Source organism: Caretta caretta, chromosome 4, assembly GCF_965140235.1.
Source record: "Caretta caretta isolate rCarCar2 chromosome 4, rCarCar1.hap1, whole genome shotgun sequence".
NCBI lineage: Eukaryota > Metazoa > Chordata > Testudines > Cheloniidae > Caretta > Caretta caretta.
Window position 1 is genome coordinate 12,699,549 of NC_134209.1, and position 22,472 is coordinate 12,722,020.

Here is a 22,472-nt window from a genome sequence, read left to right on the forward strand (position 1 = left end):
TTTAAAAATGGCATCAGTTAGTATGGCTAAGCAGCCACGGCAGGTCTGGCAAACTTTCTTAACCTAGTAATTAAAAAGCATATCAAGCAACTTCTGCCCCATCTCCTGAACTGGTGGAACCATCCAGCTGTTTCTGTAGTGCAAACAGGCCATCGTGTCTATTCCGGGGCTAACCTCGGGCTGCAGCAACCAAAGTTAATCTGTTGCTGAAAGCTGATACAGGGAGGAGCAATGGTTCCCCTTTCCCAGTTTGGCTGAACATCACCATCACCTTTCTGTCTAGCTTGAAGCCTGGATGCACTGATTTCGGACAGGCAAGTTCTTGAACTCGCTGGGAAGCCTCACAGGTGAGCGCAGCTGTTGGCACGGGCCACTCCGGAGAACTACGAGGCCTAGAGAAAAACACAAACGTGCAATATGGACACAGCTTCAGGGCGTTCCCAGAATAGGTTTGTTTATTTGAATTAAACTAGACACACTGTTGCAGAATTATTGTAGTTGTCTGTCTACAAGGATTGTGGTGGTAATGCTGTAACAACCAGCCCTAAAACTGGTTTTCATTTAATGCCTGGTGTAAATAAAACCAAACCCATAGAGACAATGTAACTTAAGGAGTACATGAAAATATCTGGAGTAGGTGTGTGCTTGAGGGACCCGTCACCCTGCTAAGCAGTGAGCTGGGTGTGGCGCCCCCACTCCACATGGGCATGGGTCCAGTGTGAAAGGTCTAGTCCTACCCCACCAGCCCTGATTGAATTGGGGGGGCGGAGAGGGGAGCTGGCCCCAGAGCTCTGCTGGCTAAGGGATGGCTGGCTTGACTCCCTGAAGCCAACCTACTCCCCACTGGAGGAGGGGAATGCCACTCCAGAGCAGGAGCTCTGCCTGCAGCCCTGGCAGGCTGTGGGCCGATCGGTGGGCACAGGGGTGGGGCTGGAGAAGACTGTGGGGTTAGGTGGGGAGCACATGTTGCTGCGGGAGGGAGCAGGACCATGTACAGCCTGGCCCTGCAGGCTGGGGGTCAGCCCAGGGAGCAGGTTGGGGGCATGGGCACAGCAAGGCTGAAGGCACAACCTGGATCCAGCGAGGAGCCCAGTGACACGGAGATGGACACCAGGCAATGCAGCAGAAACCAGGATTCACCCTCCCAGCTCACACCCAACCAAGACCCTGGCCTGTGCTGCCAGGGGCAGGAGGTGCCTGTCCTGGGACTGGAGCTGGAGGTCAGATGGACTCTTATTTGGGCTAGTGAATGCTGATCTGTATTCTCAAGTTGCAGTGGGGGAGGTTTAGATTGGATATTAGGAAAAACTTTTTCACTAAGAGGGTGGTGAAACACTGGAATGCGTTACCTAGGGAGGTGGTAGAATCTCCTTCCTTAGAGGTTTTTAAGGTCAGGCTTGACAAAGCCCTGGCTGGGATGATTTAACTGGGAATTGGTCCTGCTTCGAGCAGGGGGTTGGACTAGATGACCTTCTGGGGTCCCTTCCAACCCTGATATTCTATGATTCTATGTCTGGGCTCTGGGGACTCAGTACTCCGTGCTCTGGCTGGAAGCAGGATGAGAGACTCACCACGGGCCCACAAATGGTCTCTTGTGCTATTTCAGGGTTTGTCCTGCCCACATAAAGCCACTGACGTGATAGCTGAGTGCAGCCTTTATTTCCGGCTGCCTCCCCGAGGGCTGTTGAGGGACCCAGGGGTTGGGAGATTAGCAGGGTTCTCTCAGGCATGAGGCTTGGGATCTGGGGTCCACATGATGAACCGGGGGTGCTCCACCCTGAGACTGAATTGCCTCACATTACAGAACTGGGAAGCAAAGTGATTTGTTGCTCTCTTTGTTACCTACGTTACTAAACCCTCCATCACCGCGTGCCTCGCCATGATGCAAAACCATCAGCTCTACACCAAAATGTGGTCTAAGCCACTTTGTACATGAATATTTAGCGGCTCTGGTGCAGAACTCCAGTGGTCAAATGAACGAAGGGAACTAGGGTGACTGTGCAAATGAGATCAAAAGAGCCAGGGAATTACAATGAGCTGCTGTGTGGACGAGGGGAAACCCTGCCATCTCATTCCTCTCCCCGTCACAAAGCAAGGGGGACACACTCCATGTTTCAGGTCAAAGGCTGGGAACATTTTTTAACGAAATGGGGGAAGGGGTGCATTTTCACTCAGTGAAGAAGCAAAAGGCGGCAGCTGAAAATAAGGAATATGGGCATTCGAAATAGACCTGAAGTGGTGCCCAAATCCCATTGACTTTCACCTAACGACTCCAGCTCCCAGCTTAAAGGTGCATGCAGTGTACGACCTGGTGCTGCAAAGTTGGTGATGGACAGTTGCTAGTAAACTGCCTTCTACTTTTGATTGTCTGTTTCCCTAGCACACTCTGCCTCTGCTTCTCTTGGGAGACCCCATAAATAGGGCCTTCCTTTTTTTACACTGCAAATAACTTGCAGCCTGGTTAGCCCATCTCTCTGTGCTGAAAAACAGACAAGCCATTCAGGACTGCACTTTGCAGGGGAAAGCTCTTAAGAATTCTATACCTGTCCCCCAGCTGCTACCCTAACTGGACCCAAAGCAGAGAATTCTTATGATCAGGTTCACCATTTCTGATGGTTTCTGTCTACCCAGAGCTTGATAGTGGGGCCATCACAGCAGAATCTGTCTCTCCCCAAGAGTTATAACCAAGCCCAGGGCTTAATTTGTTTCCCTACTTCCCCAGAGGAAGTCAGGCAGTTTCCTTTCTTCTTTCCTTTTCGTCTTTTTTCCTCCCCCTACCCACCCCTGCCCCCCCTCCACTAGCCCTTCTCCCCTTCCTCTCTTCACCTCATTTTCCTCCTCTTCCTCTTTGCTTGAAGTTATATCAAACAGGTGAGTTATACCTCTTCCTCTTTGAGGAAGTTATACCAAACAGGTGAGTTTCACGTGTCCTTCTGAAGGCAGCCAGATTAGTGGTCACTCATCTCCTCAGCCCTGCTCACACCATGTCTCCCACTCTCACCAACATCACCCTCAAGCCTGACAGCTGCACAGATGTTGAGGAATGCAGCTGCTAAGGGAGGTTATGGTCACACAGGGTTTGTCTAGACAAGGAAAAGAAGTGGACATTAGGCCAGGGGAAGAGCTGTTTGGATAAAAGGAGGTTGTCTCCCCATGGAAAGAACATTCATTTTCATCTAATTTTCCACAGAATAATTAGATTTTTTTGGTCCAAAACTGAAAAAATTCTATATGGAAATGTGGCCACGGCACCCCATGGGAGGTGTAGTTCAGATGCCTCCTGCTCCCTTTCTCCTCCACAAGTTGGGCTCCTTGGTTGCACCAAACCTCCCTTTTTGGAGGCGGGAGGCAGTGTACCATGGAGTCCTTGGCCATGGTACACCTTGGGAGATGCAGTCCTACCAGGGCGCCTGGTAGATAAAGAAGAATGGAGACACGAGGGAACAGAACTATAATGCCCATGAGGCACCACTGCAACATTTCCAAATTGAAACACTTCCACTTCCGCCATTCTGGTTTTTGGCAAAACAATACATTTTTTTCAGTGGAAAGCTTTTTGCAAAAAACTTCATTTTGTCAAAAACCCATTTTTATGTAAAAAAAACCAACAGTTTGGATTGACTATTTTCAGCCTGCCCTAGTCAGGGGCAGCTAATATTTGTTAGCTAAGCCTGACCTATCCTCACCTCTTTTCCTAATCTAGCCAAGCCCAGAGAGAAAGGCACTCTCTTAGACCCTATGGTCAGTACTATGGAGGGTCTGTTCCATCAGGACTATGCTTTGAATATGACCCAGTGTTCTATTCTTTTCATCAGATGAATACGTGTTTATGGTAAATGTATCCTTGTCTCACATTTATAACCCTTGCCTATTCCAAGTACACCACCTATTTTGCCCTTGGAGTCATCATAACATAATGATGTGCTCTCTAGGATGGTTCGCAATCATTTTCAAAGTGTGGAGTTTGTTGGCCACACAAATACAGAAACTTTCAGCCCTCCCATTCACATCTATGCAGGCAATGTGAGGAAAGCACTGCGTGTAACTTATATGCTTAGCTTCTTTCAACCCAATTTGGCAGCTGGAAGGAGGCAAGTCCACACGATGACAGCAGTCAGCTAGCTGCAGATCATCAGCAAGTGCCACACAGAGCACAGCACCTCTGCTCTCCCCCTTTTTTGGTTCTGTTCGTTTTGCTCCTACTCCAACCAGACAAACTGCTTTTGAATGCTCATTATGCTGAAAACCCACTTGAAACATGTGTAGCACAATAAGAGCTTTTACCTTTGTTTTAAGTACACTGTTTGGTATTTTTTAGGTTCTGCCAACTTCAATATTCGAGGCGACGGTAAAGCTAAATCCATCAACGGTGGGCGCTGCCAGATCTCTGACATCCGGCCACAGCTGTACAGGAAGAGGTGCCTTTGGGAATGTCATGGAAGAAGTAATGAAGAGAGTCAGCCAGGACCATAACCTCATTAAAACAGTGACAACAAGCATGCATGGCCAAACCAGGATAACTTAAATCCATACACAGACATTCCACATGCAAAAATCCACATTTCTGTACTCAAACTAGGTACAATGCATAAACAAATGGGTACTTGCACATGGGATTACCTGATTTGGCCATGCAAATACCTGCTTGCTTGCATGCACAAAGGAGTGTGTGTGTGGGGGGTGAAAATGTAGTCCTTTCTATGGGCAGTTTTAAGAAACTACTTCATAATACAAATCCCACAATATCTCTGAAGCATGTAAATTAGAATCAGTCTAAGTATAACATTTAATAACATATTGAACTGTTATAGCTCCTTTCATGTCAGGGTCTCAGAAGCATGGAATTAATTTAGCCTCATAACAATCCCCTTGGCAGGTGGAGTCAGGATGATTATCCTCACTGTATGGATGGGGAAAATGAAACACAGCGAGGTTTGTTCAAGGCCAGTGGTGGAGATGGGACTACAATGCGGTAGTACAGATTCCCAATTGTTTCTCTGTAATTCTCACCCCACCTACTATACCCACTTTACTTAACACTGGCATTTTGTTTTGTATTTGTAAATCAGTGTTTTATATTAACTCTGAGTAGGAAAGAGACAAGAAACTAGTGGCAATGGCAAGAGAGAAACAAATACAGTTGTATTGTCATGACATCCCCAATCCTTATTCTGGCTACTGAGCATTATATTCAACAGCACAAGAAATGCAGAGACACTTTCTCATGGGTGTTATGGCTCCTCAGGGGCTAGAAATCTACTCTACACCCTGACAGAGCTTTGACCTAGTCTCCTCACCAAAACCACCCCCTCCAGTAATTATTTCAAAAATGAATTGAGACTTATAAGCACTTAGAGAAACCTTCCGCTAAAAAATCTCCAGTTATCCCCCTGGGATCTACAAAGCATGGGGGACAGTAAATCTTTAGGAAGGGACTGGTGAATTAATTCAATTATTAGCACCTGATAAGTAAAAAATATTGTTTATTCTTCTGTGACTTTATTGAAACTGCTACCAGAGAACTGCAAATTTGGGCACTGTCCCCCTGGAACAACTTTGAACTACATGTCCGTACGGCCAGTTTGTCCCCTGGCTTTGCCTTATTCCATCAAATCCATAAGTTATGAAAAACAATGATCATCTGGAGAAGGGAGTTTCCATTGGTTTTTTATGACAAATACAATTGGCAGATGTTAATGAAACTGAAGATTCATTACCTCAATATAACCAATAGTGGTAATAATCATTCACCTACACCTCAAGATGGGCATTTTAAGTATGTACATGGCTTTGTGATCAATCCTCTTTTGAAAGAGGAACTAAATAACACTGCTCAGTAATAACACTTGTTAGGGCCTGTTTTCTTCTTGCAAGCTGTTGGCAGTGGGTTGGTTAATTTGTTGCCTTACAGCCACATTCCTTGGACAATAGTGTGCTCTCGTCTATGCCCTCATTTGGTGTACTGGCTCCTCTTTGATATCATCACACGCGGTCTGGTATGTTAACAAAACTCCATGCTACAAATTCAACCCTATTAATTCATATATCTTTCCATTCTCTTCATCAGCATGTGACACAGGGATGTTTGTTGAACACAGGGGGAATTTACACAATGTAGACGATTTGCTGAAGGATGCATATGCCATTATCTAGCATTATCCTTCTTCTCATGGAACAACAGGGCCATGAAGGAGAGAGGGCTATGGTCTAGGAAAGCACACAGGGCCTTGCTTCCAAGGGTCTCAGCCATGGGGCATCAGACAGCATGTGCAAGACAGGACAGTTGTGGCTTGCTGAAGGCTACTGGGTACAGGGGCCTGCAGACCAGGGGAAATGGAGAGGTCAAAGACAGCGCCAACCCTGTGCAACTTAGCAAGTCACTATAGAGAACCCTGGGCTCTTACAGTGGTGGGGAGAAGGAAGGGGGAGTGGACAGCAGGTCGAGAGCTTCTGCCCAGGCAGTCCTCCCACCTGGCCCTGCAGACCAGCTAACGAATGATGCAGCAGGACTCTGCTCCTTCTACCCTCAAGCCGCTGGATCGTTATGCCTTTGAAGTGGCAGTGCACGTGGGACAGGTAGTTGAGTAAATGGGTGAACAGTGAAGGGGTGATAGGTTGGGCGGGGGCCAGTGCCACATAAATCCAGGTCTAATGCTGCATAGGATACAGGGCCTTGCATTGGGGCCAGGGTGTAACAATCCACACCCACGCACATTACACAGACACAACCACCACCAGTCAAATGTCATACAACACCCGGCGTTCCGTTCCAAAGCCACACGCCATGTGGAAACCAAGATCAAATTGGCACTAGACTGAACCTGGTGTCACTGGAATTCTAAGATGACAAATTGTTGCTCCAGCAACAACAGCTTCCCTTTACGCGAGTCATACCCTTCTCACAGCCCATCAGCGGCTCCACCCTTCTACCTAATCCCTGTATTGCCTGCCAGGTTTTGGAGGGAGCCTGAATTAAAACTGAAATACAATTTAACCTTCCCAATTTCCCTTTGGAAATCAACCTGCTCCCAGTTTTTGGAACAAACATATATTTAGGAGGAGACTATATTATGAAGAACCAAGATTTTCTATTATGAAAAATCGGGATTTTTCAGAAGTGACCAGTGATTTGCTGACTTGTGTTTGGGTGCTCAACCTGAGAAAACCTTAAAAGGGGGGCTTGATTTTCAGAAAGTGCTGAGCACCTGCCCTCTGAAAAAATGAGACTCCTTAAAGTGTCTCAAATTGGCCACCTGAAAATGGAGGCACCCAGAATCATTAGTCCTATGTTGAAAATCTCAGCAACATTTAGTGACCAGAACAACCACAAAGATGAAATAGATGGGAGCCATTGAAAAAACATTCTATGTAGAGACATTTATAATAAATGCTTTACACTTCTGCAGCCCCTTTTCATCCAGAAAATTGCAGAACTCAGCCAAACGTAGAGAGACCTTAAGATGGCAAAACTGAACAACTGCTTTACTCAGTAGCAGCTCTGCTGAGCTGATCTCAGAGGGAAGCTGTTCATGGTGGATTGGACTACAGTCATAATGTGAAAGTGCAGAAACTTCTGCTTTCTTCTCCTGTTCTAGATTCACCTCTGTACAGTTGTCATGTCTTTATTTGTATTGATTATTATCAGTAAACCCTGAGCTGTTGCATTCATTAGTGAATGTTTTCCAACAGAAGGAAGAGCGCTCCTGAATACAACCAACCTGCGCTGAAGGTTACCATCGAAAATTTTCTTGGGTTTGGCCAGAGACATAATTCTTGGCGTTGGCTGAGCCGTCAAAGCACTCAGGGAGAGGGGCCAAATTGTCTGCTGGTTTCCCCATTCTAACCTACTGTTAAAACAGGGAATAAAAGGGAAACAAAATTCACGGTTAGATGATCACTAAACTAAGCTTTGCATTGAGCCTCTGATGCTCTTCCAAATTTGCAAAACAACTGAGGAGCAACGTGCATGTTTATTGGTTTCAACCATTGTCGCTGCACAATGTGAGCAGCCCTGTCAATGACATTCCTGAGGAACAGCATGACCTGCTCCATCCCACCATCCCCAGCCATGTCCACTTTCAGGAGAGGCCATCTTCCATCTCCCAGACCTTAAACACACTGGTAAGGGTGGTTGATAAGTCTCCCCTTGCTCTCCTCCCAACTGTCCAAAATGTGCAGGGGAACAAGAACTGGCCAGGCATGACAAGAACTGGCAAAATGCACAGCCACCCAAATGGCAGGTGAAACTTGAGGACTACAGTAATCCTGACCACAACCGGAGCTAAATTAACGTGTAGGCACTACATATTCAGGGCCCTGGATTGTCTTAGCCTGACCACAGCTGCTGTGGGTGAACTTTGGCCTGGTCTACAGTACGTGGTTATTTCGGAATTAGCCGAGTTAATTTGAAATAAAACTGATTCCGTCCACATGACCACACAAGTTTTTTTGATTTAAAGGGCTCTTTAATCTGATTTCTGTACTCCACCTCAGCAAGTGGAGTAGCGCTAAAATTGAGATCACAGTTCTGGGTTCCAGGTACCGTGGACACAATTCAACATTATTGGCCTCCGGGAGCTATCCCAGAATGCTCCCTTGTGACCACTCTGGACAACACTCTCAACTCCGACGCACTAACCAGGTAGGCAGTAAAAGCCCCAGGAACTTTTGAATTTCATTTCCTGTTTGGTCACCATCAGCACAGTCCACTATCACAGGCGACCATGCAGAGTCCACCATCACAAGAGACCATGCAGTCCCAGATTCGCAGACTAGCTCCAGCATGGTCCGAATGGGAGGTACTGGATGTCATCACATTTTGGGGAGACAAATCTGTTATGGCAGAACTGTATTCCAAAAAAAAAAAAAAATGCAAATACTTACGCTGAAGTCTCCAGGGCCATGACAGAAAGAGGCTACTCCAGGGACACAGAGCAGTGTCGTTCAAAAATCAAGGAGCTCAGGCAAACGTACCAAAAAGCCAGGGAGGCGAACGGGCACTCTGGGTCACAGTCCCATACATGCTGCTTCTATCGTGAGCTGCATGCAATTATGGGGGGTGACGCCACCACTACCCAACCACTGTCTGTGGATGTCTGCAAGGGGGGAGTTGCATGGAGCGACAAGGATGAGTTATTGGAGAATGAAGAGGAGGAGGACAGTACACAGGGGGCAAGTGGGGAATCTGTTTTCCCCCCTAGCCAGGAACCAGTCTTAACACTGGACCCAATAGCCTCCCCCCACTCCCAAGGCGGGCTCCTGGAATATGACCCTGGAGAAGGCACTTCTGGTGAGTGAGAGCCTGATCGGAGCCACGCAGAGGGGGGAAACCCAGCCGTGCTGGGCTGTTCGCATTTAGTTGAAAGGGCTCATCGCTGCTCAGAGCCTCATCGGAGCCATGCAGTGGGGGTGTGTGGGCAGCTGGGGGGTGTTGTGTGAAGCAATCATCCCAGAGAGCCCGCAGGCCCTCCTTTGATATGGCAAACGCACCAGGCATTGCTTGCTATGGGAAAGGGGGCCTGGTAGTTTGAAAGCATTGAAATGAATGCGGAAGAAGCAGAACGCTGTGTGCCCCTAGGGCTTACCATGTCTGCCTTCAAGCTGAATTCTGTTGCCCAGCCACATGTGATGGCTTACTCACACCAAAGTGTCAGGCACTTCAGCATAAGAGGCAAAATGCGACCTTGTACAGAAAGAACATGTGCTGTGTACTATGAATTGCTTGTTTCGCTGAGAAAGAGTGTCCCCTTTGTTCTCTAAAATGTATCTTTTAAAATACTACCCTCCCTTTTTCTCCTCCCGCAGGTGAAAATGTTTCGACGCAGCCCCTATCTACTCCGTCCCAGAGGCTGGTCTAGATTAGAAGGTAGAAAAAACGAACTTGGGACGACATGTTCGCAGAACTCATGCAGTCCTCCCGCACGGACAGGGCCCAGCTGAATGTGTGGAGGCAAACAATTGCAGAGTCCCATAAAGCGTTAAATGAACACAAAGAGAGGAGGGACGCGCGTGATGAGAGCAGGCAGGATGCTATGGTCAAGCCCACGGGGGAGCAAACTGACATGCTCCACTGTATGGTGGATCTAATGTGGGAAAGACAGTAGACCACAGACTGCCACTGCAGCCCCTGTATAACTGCCCTCCCTCCTCCCCAAGTTCCATAGCCTCCTCACCCAGATGCCCAAGAACACGGGGCGGGGGGGGGAGGGAGGCTGCGGGGACCCACACACAACCCCAGAGGATTGCACAAGCAGCAGAAAGCTGGCATATCCAAAATTTTGATTTGCTTTCCGGACTTGTCCTTCCCTCCTCCTCCACCCCCTTCCCTCAGTACCCCCCTCCCCAGTCTATCTTCTGATTTCTCTAAATGTGTTGTGCAATAAATAATAAAGAACGGTTTTTAAACAATTGTGACTTTATTTCCTTTCATATATATAGGGGACAGGTAACTTGAAGAGAAACAAACACAACTGTCATGCCGTACCCTGGCCAGTCATGAAACTGGCTTTCAAAGCTTCTCTGATGCGCAGCGTGCCCTGCTGCGCTCTTCTAATCGCCCTGTTGTCTGGCTGTGCGAAATTGGCCACCAGGCGAGTTGCCTCAACTTCCGAACCCACCATAAACGTCTCCCCCTTACTCTCACAGAGATTGTGGAGCACACAACAAGCAGCAATTACAATTGGAATATTGGTTGTGCTGAGGTCTAACCGAGTCAGTAAACTGAGCCAGCGCACTTTCAAATGTCCAAAAGCACATTCTACCACCATTCTGCACTTGCTCAGCCTATAGTTGAACTGTTCCTTACTACTGTCCAGGGTGCCTGTGTACAGCTTCATGAGCCATGGCATTAAGGGATAGGTTGGGTCCCCGAGGATAACTATAGGCATTGCAACATCCCCAACAGTGATTTTCTGGTCTGGGAAGTAAGTCCCTTCCTGCAGCTGTTCAAAAAGACCAGAGTTCCTGAAGATGCGAGCATCATGCACCTTTCCTGGCCATCCCACGTTGATGTTGGTGAAACGTCCCTTGTGATCCACCACTGCTTGCAGCACCATTGAAAAGTACCCCTTGCGGTTTACATACTGGCCGCCCCAGTGTTGCGGGGTCAAGTCAGGGATATGAATTCTGTCTATTGCCCTGCCGCAGTGCATTAAAGCCATCCACTATGACGTGCACATTTCCCAAAGTCACTACCCTTGATAGCAGCTGGTCAATGATTGTGTTAGCTACTTGCATCACAGCAGCCCCCACAGTAGATTTCATAGAATCATAGAATACCAAGGTTGGAAGGGACCTTATGAGGTCATCTAGTCCAACCCTCTGCTCAAAGCAGGACCAATCCCCAATTTTTGCCCCAGATCCCTAAATGACCCCCTCAAGGATTGAGCTTGCAACCCTGGGTTTAGCAGGCCAATGCTCAAACCACTGAGCTATCTGTCCCCCGCTCCATTTGCCCACTCCAAACTGATTCCCAACTGACGGGTAGCTGTCGGGTGTTGCAAGCTTCCACAGGGAGATGGCCACTCGCTTCTCAACTGTGAGGGCTGCTCTCATTTTGGTGTCTTTGCGCTTCAGGGCAGGGGACAGCAAGTCACAAAGTTCCATGAAAGTGGCCCTACGCATACGAAACTTTCGCAGCCACTGGGAATCATCCCATACTTGCAACACTATGCGGTCCCACCAGTCTGTGCTTGTTTCCCGGGCCCAGAATCGGTGTTCCACGGCATGAACCTGGCCCAACACCACCATAATCTCCCAATCGCCACATGCTGTGCTTCTAGGAACGTCTGTGTCCCGGTCCTCATCACTATCGTAATCGCGCTGCCGTCACTTCCTCGCCTGGTTTTGCAGGTACTGCACATACTGCTGGATAATGCGCAAGGTATTTACAATGGCCAAAACTGCAGCGGCGATCTGAGCGGGCTCCATGCTTGCCGTACTATGGTGCCTGCATGGGTAATCCTGGAAAAAGGGCGCGAAACGTAGGAGAGCAGAGTGGCAGCGGAAGAGGTGCTGTTCAGTTCACGATAGCGGAAAAATGCGGGAAATGGTTGTCTTCTGTAGCTTTCATGGAGACGGGAGCCCAGGACAGACAACATGGAGAAGCTTGGTAGCGAGGCAAGAGCGGGAGAGCAGAGTTGGCGGTGGAAGCTGTGCTGCTCAGTTCACGATGGCTGAGCAGAGTTGGCAGCGAAAGCGGTCGATGAGGAAGAGAAAGAGTAGATACTTATAGAGATTACATAGAAAGACGAGAGGAAATGCGAGGTGGATTCATAGTACCAGAAGAGAAGTGGTGCACCATACTGCACCATCTGCCGAAAGCAGTATGGCGTCTGCACGCCAAAAAGGCACAAAACGATTGTCTGATGTAGCTTTCATGGAGGGAGAAGCAACTGATGACACGCACCCAGAAACACCTGCGAGAATGTTTTTGACCCATCATGCACTGGGAGCTTAACCCAGAATTCCAATGGGCAGCAAGGACTGCGGGAACTGTGGGATAGCTACCCACGGTGCACTGCTCCAACATTCAATGCTAGCCTCAGTACTGTGGCCATACTCCGCCGAATTCACGCGCTTTAGTGGGGACACACAAGACCGAATGTATAAAGTCACTTCAGAAAATTCAAATAGAATAATTTCGAAATAATTTTGTACTGTAGACATACCCTTAGACTCTCTAGCACTGTAAACAAAAAGTCATATTCTTTTGTCTTTCCCAGATGTCAGATGGAGACAGCTCACCAGTGTAGAAGAAACCCAAAGCCCATACAGCGTAAGCTTTGTACTTTTTCCACTAACCTACTATAGTTCTCCCAAGCTGCTTTAGGCTTCTTTGGTCTTGCTAGTTCTCTGATCCTAGTAAATGCAAATCAAGGTTACATAAGCAATTAAACTCAGAGGCTGTTAAAACAAGCATAGAGCAGGTGTTACAGTATTCTGAACCTTAAATAATTCTTGAGTCACTCAAAGATTTTCATCATGAAACCAACGTGACAAAAGAACATTCATTCATTTTTTTAAGTAATGGGCCTGGCTAGTCATTGTCTCTATAACTTTACCTATCTTTTCAGTACATATATTGACGTAAGAATTCTTTCCCTCTCAGTCCAGTTTCTCCTTTGCTCAGTTCTCTGGTGAACTCATAATCCAGTTTTTTTCTGTTACAGTAGTCTGCTGTCTGGGCCAGAATTGAACAGAAAAATTCAGGATTAAGACTTCAATGCAGAATCAGTGTGAGATGGGCCGATGTGGAAGCACTTTTTATTGTTTTAATACTGTGATATTAATACACAAGGACTAGGAGCTCAGAGATTCTCCCAGCCAACACAAAAATAAACAGAACAAGCACCACACAAATGTGCATGCATTATTATCATCATGATTATTAAATAACACCATTCACACAGTGCTTTGTAAGTATAGATTAAGTCACATTTCCTGCACTAAGCTGCTTACACTTTAAGATCAATTTATTATATTACTGTTAATATTAATGTTGTTTGCTTGTTTCCGCTAGTACCTACAATGTGCAAGGCACTGCAGAAACACACAAAATGCATGGTCCTTATCCCAAAAAGCTTCACTGTAAAGAAGGTAAGATGGTTACATTGAATTATCAAGAATTCCCAACAAAGTATTGTCTGTCTCTGTTTATACAGTGTCTGAAGCATGGGCAGGCACACTTGACTGGTGTTTGCGGTTGCAAGATAAAATATTCAGACTGCATATCCAATCAGGGGAAGGGATACAAGCAATTGATTTAGAAGTTCAATAGTATTTGCAAGGTCTTTGAATTAGAATCAGACTAAGTCCTCTGTCAACAACCTCTTTGCTTGTTGGAAGTTAGTGGCAAAAGAGTCTAATTAAATAGATGAAGTGCCATCAAATTCTTCCTCCTTCTCCATGAGTCCCATATTTCATATGTTGACATCCTTGGTATCTATTCAACACTTTCTCCAGGCAGGAAGGGGGCTGGTGGCTTCCCTTTACTTTGTGACACTTCCCTTAGCAATTGAACAGAAATAGGTGTATAAATTATGCACTATGGGCCTGATCCAACACCCACTAAAGTCAATGGTGTCACTGGGCGTTGGATCAGGCCCTCCATTAGCCTGGCAATGGGAACACAGCCTGGTGAGGGGGTGGGGCTGGAGCAGTGTCTGAGAAATGTTGGTTAAGAATGCATGTACTATGTGATTATGCTATTGGGTTCTCTTAAGGGCACGTGGCCTGTCAGGGTTCCTTCCCCACTCTGAACTTTGGGGTACAGATGTGGGGACCCACATGCAAGACCTCCTAAGCTTATTTTTACCAGCTTAGGCTAAAAACTTCCCCAAGGCACAAATTCCACCTGTCCTTGAACAGTATGCTGCCACCACCAAGTGATTTAGACAAAGAATCAGGGAAAGGACCACTTGGAGTTCCTGTTCCCCCAAAATATCCCCCCCAAACCCTTACGCCCCCTTTCCTGGGGAGGCTTGAGAATGATATCCTAACCAATTGGTTACAAAGTAAACACAGACCCAAATCCCTGGATCTTTGGATACTGAAAAAAAATCAATCAGTTCTTAAAAGAAGAATTTTATTTAAAATAAAAAAGAAAAGGTAAAAATCCCCTCTGTAAAATCAGGTTGGAAGATAACTTTGCAGGGTAACAAAAGATGCACAAAACACAGAGGAACCCCCTCTAGCCTTAGTTTCAAAGTTACAACAAAACAGGGATAAACCTCCCCCCAGCAAAGGGAAAATTCACAAGTTGAGAAAACAAAGATAAACTAATATGCCTTGCCTGGCTGTACTTACAATTTCTGTAATACGAGAGACTGGTTCAGAAGGGTTTGGAGGACATGGATTGATGTCCAGTCCCTCTTAGTCCCAAGAGCGAATGAACACAGAAACAAAGAACCCAAAGAAAAGCCTCACCCCATCCCCTCCCCCGATTTAAAAGTATCTTTTGTCCCCATTGGTTCCTTTGGTCAGGTGCCAGCTAGGTTATTTGAGCTTCTTAACCCCTTACAGGTAAGGAGGAATTTTAGGCTACCCCTATGGTTATGACACAGCCTGATTTGAAACTGCTGAGAACTTCTTGCAAGATGCTGAGCACAGTAAATTCTCCCTGAAGTCAGTGGGAATGGGGGAGCTCAGCCTCTTGCAGGAAGCTGGAAAGATGCCTGCAATAGCAGATTATCTTTTAGGCAGTCTATTGTTGTTTACTTGATGCAAGAGGCAAGATAATGGACTGTGCTAATTATACTTAAGCTCTACCATCCTCACATCATGTACAAACTGCTTTCAGAAAGATCAGCACAACTCCCATGAGCTTCAGAGGGATTTGCTCATGAAACTCTGGTCCTGTGCCTTCAGCTCATGGCAGAACATGTCCAGGTATGGCCTTGTCTTTTAAGGATCCAAGCATCAGTTTCATTTTTTAACTCCCAGTCAAGTTGTTCTACAATGGTCTTTCCCTGAGAAGCAGCAAGGGGCCAATTAAAATTTTATAGAGAACTATTTTTAGTTCCAGCCTTGTCACAGCATAAATTTAACAGCAGATAAACTCGTTTACTGAAAATGAGATTATTACTGGGCATCCTCTCAGCAGAAGAGGCTCATTAGTATCTCTCTAATCTTTACTCATTCACAATATAGTACGTTGGCCTAGATCCATTTTCTAACTATATCCAGTGGATTATAAGGAAAGTCTAACTGTAATACTTTATGTTTTCCTAAGAATCAAATCACCTCACAAAGTATGTTCTGTGCAAAGATTCCTCTCAAGAAGCATGAAAAACACCAAGATGACCTTCTGCTTGTATGCTGTTTGTTAAAAATGACAGAATGGCTGTAATTTACATCTCACCTTCAGTTTGAAATGTAAACACTTTAAAGAAATAAGTTAAAAGTATTTTCATGTCCCACTCCTGCCCCTGAATTCCACTCACAATTTTTGTGTTTTTTTATGAATCACATTTTCCTGTTTTTAAAAAAATGTCATTCTCTCCTTTGCTGTCACGTGAAAGACTCCCACAAACAGGAGAAAATGACTCTCTGAAGTCCCAGCCCAGCAAATGATTTAAATAAGTCTGTAACTTTAAGCACATGAGCAGTCATATTGACAGGAGAAATAATGAAATTGACTATACCGGTCTAGTATTTGGGATTTTTTACAAATTAAAATAAATAAGCCCAAATCCTCTGCATACAATGAATGCATTTCTATTCTTTATGTGGGCATTATAATCAAAACTAGCACATCTCCAGTTTTGTATGCATGGGAATTTCTGGTAAGAGATTCTTCTAGTTGAGACATTAAACCTCCTGGATTCACAGGTTGCTCTTTCACAAGGCGCTCAGGGTCAGCGCCACATACCTGCACACTATTACAAGCATCTATATCATGGAATGGATTTATTTTTTGCAGGTGATACACTGAAATAATGTGAATAATTTCCCCTACATTATTTCTTGTAATAACCAGTTGACACAGACCTCCAAAAGCACATCAGCGTTGTAAGAAATGTTGTTGTGCCATCATAACTGATTTACTCATTCAAGTTCCCTCATCTGCAGGAGACATTTCCTCCTGATATTTATGACATTAGCCCCAGCCCCATGAATCCCCTTGGAGCCAGGCCTGCAGTCCACACTCAGGCAAAGCTCCCATTAGGTATGCTGGGAGCTCTGTCTGAGTGAGGAAGAGGACTTATGTACTTGCATTTCCAGATGCCTGCCAGGTTATTTTTTCTTACCTGTCACTTGAATATGAACAGAAGTAAGAAACTGCAAAGAAAACAAAAACAAAGTGGGTATTAAAAGGCTGGATAATGCCTGCATTCTGTGCTATCATTTATTTGCATTCATTGTAAGTAGATGACTATACTTTATTCTCTATAAAATAACTGGCAAGGGAAAAGAAGCATGTCCAACTACTTAAGCCTTAGTTATCGGACAGCTTTGGGTATGTTTTCCTAGTAGTTATCCTGAATGTAACTACCGTGCAATGTACACATCATCTCTCACACTTCCCTGTGATTAATTGTTGTAACAAAAAACATTCACATATTTCTTTGAACCATGCAACTGTAAGCAGGGTCTGAATGAATACTTCCCTGACAGCTAGCTGGGAGAGGAAGAGACTATGGATATGTTTATGTAAATACAGTTTGCTCCTGTTCTGTTTACATATTCATCATTTACAGCTGTGTCAAAGGATCAACTTTGGCTGGTGTTGGGTACAAATGATCTTAGCACTGAATGCAGGGGTAGTGAAGTATGGTTACCAATGTGGTAATTATTATAGGAATACAGGAAAGCAGGACTGTGCTTAACCCAGTGGTTCTAAGACTTTTGTACTGGTGACCCCTTTCACACAGCAAACCTCTGAATGCGACCCCCCCTTATACACTAAAATTTTAAAAAAATATTTAACACTATTATAAATGCTGGAGGTGAAGCGGGGTTTGGGGTGGAGGCTGACAGCTCGCAACCCCCCAGGTAATAACCTCGTGACCCCCTGAGGGGTCACAATCCCCAGTTTGAGAACCCCTGGCTTAACCTGTCCCAAATGAGGGGGGGCACCCTCAGTTGAAAGAACCTCATTAAGCAGGGGCTCGAATGTCAGAGCCCTATGAAAGTAAGAGGGGTGGGGACAGGAGTCCTGGTGTCCTGGTCAGGAGGCTGCACAACTCCCCACCACATCCCAGGGCTCCTCTCTAAACTGGCTTAACCTGTTCTTCTTCACTGTTCAAAGAATAGAGCTAAATAGGCTTCATTAGGAGCCTCTTTTTTTATTTTAAATGCTCAATCAGAGCTGAAACCAGTTGTGGTAGGACTATGTTTCTGCCCTGCCTGCTAACAGCTAAAATCACTGAGAGCTGAAATCACTTGAGATGGGGCTGTGTTTCTGCCCAGCCTGCAAAAGAACCAAAAATCACTGAGAGACTGATGTGCAGAGGTCACAGCAGAGAGGCAGAAGGTGACTTACAGTCAGCTGGCGAATGAGTGATCAGCAGGGTGGCGGCAGAGAGGAGTGACAAGCGGCCCACAGGGGGCGGTGGAGGGGCTTGAAGAGCTGTTGGCAGGGTGGCTGGTGGAGGGGTGCGGCGAGAGCAGGTTGCCAGTGAGTGGAGTGAGTAAGATGCCTCTTTACCCCCCACCCGGGGGGGAGGTGAACTCTGCAGATGCACCTCTGAACTCTGGTCTGCACTGACCAAGAACAGCAACTGTGAGTGGGGTGCAGAGAAGGGTCGGGAATTTGAAAGGGACTTTTGGGTTGCTGGACGTAAGAACCTGAGGAGAAAAGGACACTGCCCAACTTACTTGGGGGTGGGTCTTTTATTCATGGTTTATGTTTATGAACCCTGTTTGCGGTGTTTTCCCAAATTAACTCCTGAGTTACTTCCCTCCTTTTATTAAGTTTCTTTTCTACACTCAGACTCTGTGCTTGCAAGAGGGGAAAGTATTGCCTCTCCGAGGCACCAAGGATGGTGTGTAAATTTCCCAGGTTAAGGGTGGGGGCGCGAGCCGGTTCTGTGTTGCATCAATGGAAAGGAGCCCCGAGATATTGAACCCAGCCCCGGTTGCTGCTGGCTCCACCTAGCAAAAGGGTTACATGCAGGGGTGAAAGTAACTCAGGACACTTACCGGAACGGGGCCAGGGCGAGGGAGGGGGGGCAAAAGGGTGGGGACCTCAAAGCGCAGTAGGGTCCTTTGCCGCTGCTGCGCTTTAATGTCCCTGCCCCTTTTGCCTCCCCTAGCAGCAGCCCTGCCAGTACGGACCCTACCAGCAGGGAGAGGCAAAAGGGGTAGGGACATAAAAGTGCTGCCATGGCAGCGCTTTAATGGGGGCTGGGTACGGGCGGTGTGGGTTCTTAATGATAAGCCGTACCAGCCCGTTCCGGCTCACTTTCAATCCTGGTTACATGAGCAACAAGGGGAAATTATCATTGGATGTAACGGTAATGTACAAGTCCTTCTTTGGCTAAGTCTAATAATCTATTATGTGCTTTAACTAAAACTTCAAGGGAATTTTTCAGAGCCTTAGGTAAGCAGTATTATATAAACTGTACAAGACAAAGTACAAAAGGAATAGTGCCATTTTCAGAACTGGGATGCTTGAGAAACAGGAAAAATCAAGGGCCAATGATGTATGTTGTAAAGGCAGAAGTGAAGCAAATGATACCATACTTGTGTAATTATTGGGAAACAATGCATTATGAGGACCTCAACAAAAGCAAATCTGCAGATGGTGTGAGTTGTTATAATTAATTTCTTCAGACACTATTATTTCAACACCACTACTGGAGTCTTTATAGCTGAGGCTCTCATTTGTTCCACATCCTTTTAATCTGCTACCAAACACTATTTTTTACAAACTGATAAATATCAGCTTTAAATATTCATTCCAGGCAGTAGCCTGGCATGTAAGAAGAGCAAAGCAGGAGAAAAGAGCTCTGGTATTGCAATGGTGGGATTTCTTTGCAATTCCTAGCTGATTTCTACACCATTTAAGCTGTACGTTAAAAGGAAGTTGCTAACCCTTTCTTCTACAAAGACAACTTTCCAAATGCACTTTTGCACAATTAAGCCAGCCTTGCAGAATCTGTGCCCAGCTAGACAATTGCAACAACAAAACATGAAAACTGTTCCCCCACTTCACTCAAATGAGAGGTTTACTTAATTATTTTCCTGAGATCACTACAGTGCTGCAATCAGGTGTTTTTAAAAAAAACACTTACCTTTCCCTTTGGAGACCAACAACCATGAATCACTGCTTGGGAGGCATGAGTGCCATATCACTCTCCCTGCTTCTTCCATCTACACTTGTGAAGTCGTACTATTCCCTGTAGCCCAGAGACTTGGAAAAGTGATGCCTAGGTTATGACCACAGTATTAGCAGACTAGTTGCAGACAGAGAGTTGTGATATCCAGTCTCACAGGCTTGGAGAGCAGAACTGGGTCAGGATTTCCTCCCACTTACATGAACAATGATGATTATTTCCATCGAGGTGGCACCAAAGGACCCCAGTCAAGGATCAGGGCCCCGTTGTGCTAGGCGCTGTACAGGTGAATGACTGCATATGTGTTCCATGTGGCCCAAAGACAACTGATATGGACGTAGAGGCAAAGTGAGGACAGACACATGCATGGAATTAAACGGCAGGCTGCAACTTTTATTAAACAAGAAAGGGGCACTACCCACCCATCACCCACACTCTCCTATACCAGGCATTAAATTGGGGGTTACAGGGCTCCTTACCATATAGCCCATAACGAGGCTCTCCTCAGCCCACTCCCCAGGACTCAGTTCTCTGAGTCCTAGCACCCTCCCCCGCATGAGGGGGACAGATGGTGCAGCAGGATAAGGATCTCGGCCCATGTCGGCCACAAGTCCTGATCTCAGCCCACAAAGGCCACAAGGACTCATCTTATCACATAAGCCCATCACCCAAATCCCAGATATTTTACCTCTAGAAACCATTCACTTTGTTCTATTAATCGCACTGGAAACCAGTCGCAAGTTGCGATGAGTAAACACCAGCATCTCAGTACTGCAGTTAGGTGCTAAGCACGTTCCTATTCAACCCACTGTGGCTTGCAGGTGCTGCAAAGAAGGCCAAAAAAACCTCTCTGATCCTCTGCCAATTGGCCTATGGGAGAAAAATTCATTCCAGACCCCCTAAACAGGCAATTGGCTACACCCACAGCATCGATCAGGTCAGGCTCCCACTCCTAGTTCAGGGGGTAGGGTGGGCTGCTGGAACGGAGCTCAAAGAGGCTCCACGTGGCTCCTGCACCCTGGGAAGTGGGGAATGCTGGCCAATCAGCACCCCTCTCCTCCAGCTGGCCAATAGATGGCAGAGACTCCAGGGGGAGGGGCAACCTATCGTCCCTTGGCCCATCAAGTTCCCCCACCCATTGTTGTGGGTGGTGGCATTTCACACCATCAAGGAAACCTAAAGTTCAGAGAGGAGACTCGTCCTTATTGCACCTTGTTGGCCATGACGTATGCATTATCCTAGGGAGATGAGGTCCCTAGACTTGCTTTTGTGGCATTCAGTAACATCCTTTAATGTCCCTTTTTAATTAATTTATATAAGCAGCCAAGCTTCCCTGCCTCTTGGTTGCTGAAGTGAGGTTCTGCTCTGGAACGCGACCATGCAGAAATGAGAGAACCTCTGCAGGGCTCCCTCCCTGTTGATTATCTCTCTCTGATTTCCATATCAATTGTCCTCAGTTTCTAGGTAAAACATATAGCTCTGGCTACTCCCAGCTGCTCAGCAGAGAAAACAGATTCTGGCTGGGAAGGACTGGCAGAGAATTCCCCAGGTGTAAGAGGATTCTCTGACGGGAGGGTTGAGGGAGGCAGAACCGTTCCTGCACCAGCTGACCTTGTTAAGAACTTTACGTAAAAGCTGTAATGCTTGAGCAAGCCCCAAGCAGCTATAGCTTCTGCTGGGGCTGGCTGGCACTGGGCTAAGACACCACTTGGGCCCCATTCCCCCCTGCACTCAAGCAAAGCTTAGGGGCCAGGGGAGGGGGAGAGAATCCTGCCAATTGTTTTTCTAACTGCCAGCTCTGCACATTCCACTCGGATCCTAAAGCCAAAGTGGGCTCTTTCTGACGGCTGCATCATCCTCAGTCAGCCTCTGCTGCAGGGAGCACGACCAGTGTGCAAGTAAAATCAGCCAGGTGCCCAATTCTGTGAGCAGGGCCATCCCCAGGGTGGGGGCGAAGCTGGATGGTCCCGCATGGGTGAGGAATGAGTGGCAGGGTCATGCTGGATTGGGGAGTGTCCTGTGACTGAAGAGATGAGGGTCGGTGACTGGAGTGGGTTGAGAGTCTGTGAATATGGAGGCTGAAAGAAAGAGCACCTGGCTTTCACAGAGTGATATCTGAGAACAGGGTCACATAATTGTGATCAGGCTAAGGCAGGTGCTGGTGTAAAGACAGGCTTCCTCTTCACTGGAGGAGAGGGTTAGGAGCGGCTTTCTGGCTCTGACAAGCACCGAGCCAAGGCCCCTGCCCTTAAGCAGGAGCCAGCTTCTCCGGTGCCTCTTTCCATGTGGTGAGCACCCCCCTCCCCACTTCCTTCAGCTACTCAGCTGAGACTGTAGCTCCAGCCAACAACCTCACAGAGCTCCCATCATCCATCAGCTGAGTTTGTAAGTTACACAAACCATGGCTAAGGCTCTCATGGAACCTGCAAACACAATAGCCACTATACATATTACTCCTAATGGCCACAAGGCTGGATTCTCCTCATGCTTACACTGGTGTTATGCTGTTGTAACTCCACTGACTGGAATGGGGTTACTCTTGACTTAGACCCATGGAGCAGGAGAAAAATTAGGCCCATAATCTCCACAGAGACCTTAGTATAACTTCCAGAAATAAAAAATGTGGGATTGCCTTGCATCTTGAGGAGTCCTTTAGCCTTGTGCAAAGTGTGTGCAAAGCACCACCAGTCTGAG

The 22,472-nt window shown here is 46.6% G+C and overlaps 1 protein-coding gene across 10 annotated transcripts in view; it reads right to left on the minus strand.

Annotated features, from left to right (window-relative positions):
- Positions 1–22,472, minus strand: part of SPMAP2L (sperm microtubule associated protein 2 like) — a 112,842-nt gene that overhangs the window by 84,412 nt on the left and 5,958 nt on the right. For 6 of the 10 annotated variants that reach the window (XR_007356230.2, XR_007356229.2, XR_012668001.1 and 3 more), the window contains 5 exons: positions 16,749–16,779; positions 12,802–12,858; positions 7,719–7,847; positions 4,285–4,422; positions 272–392 (listed from right to left, as the gene is read on the minus strand). Coding sequence is in view for 7 of the 10 variants with exons in the window: in XM_048846919.2 (XP_048702876.2) it covers positions 272–392; positions 4,285–4,422; positions 7,719–7,847; positions 12,802–12,858; positions 16,749–16,779 (476 nt within the window). In the remaining 3 variants the exon portion in view is untranslated. Of the gene's footprint in view, positions 1–271; positions 393–4,284; positions 4,423–7,718; positions 7,848–12,801; positions 12,859–16,748; positions 16,780–19,736; positions 20,095–22,472 lie in introns of those variants that run through there. The other 4 variants (XM_048846918.2, XM_048846920.2, XM_048846916.2 and 1 more) reach the window with 4 other exon arrangements.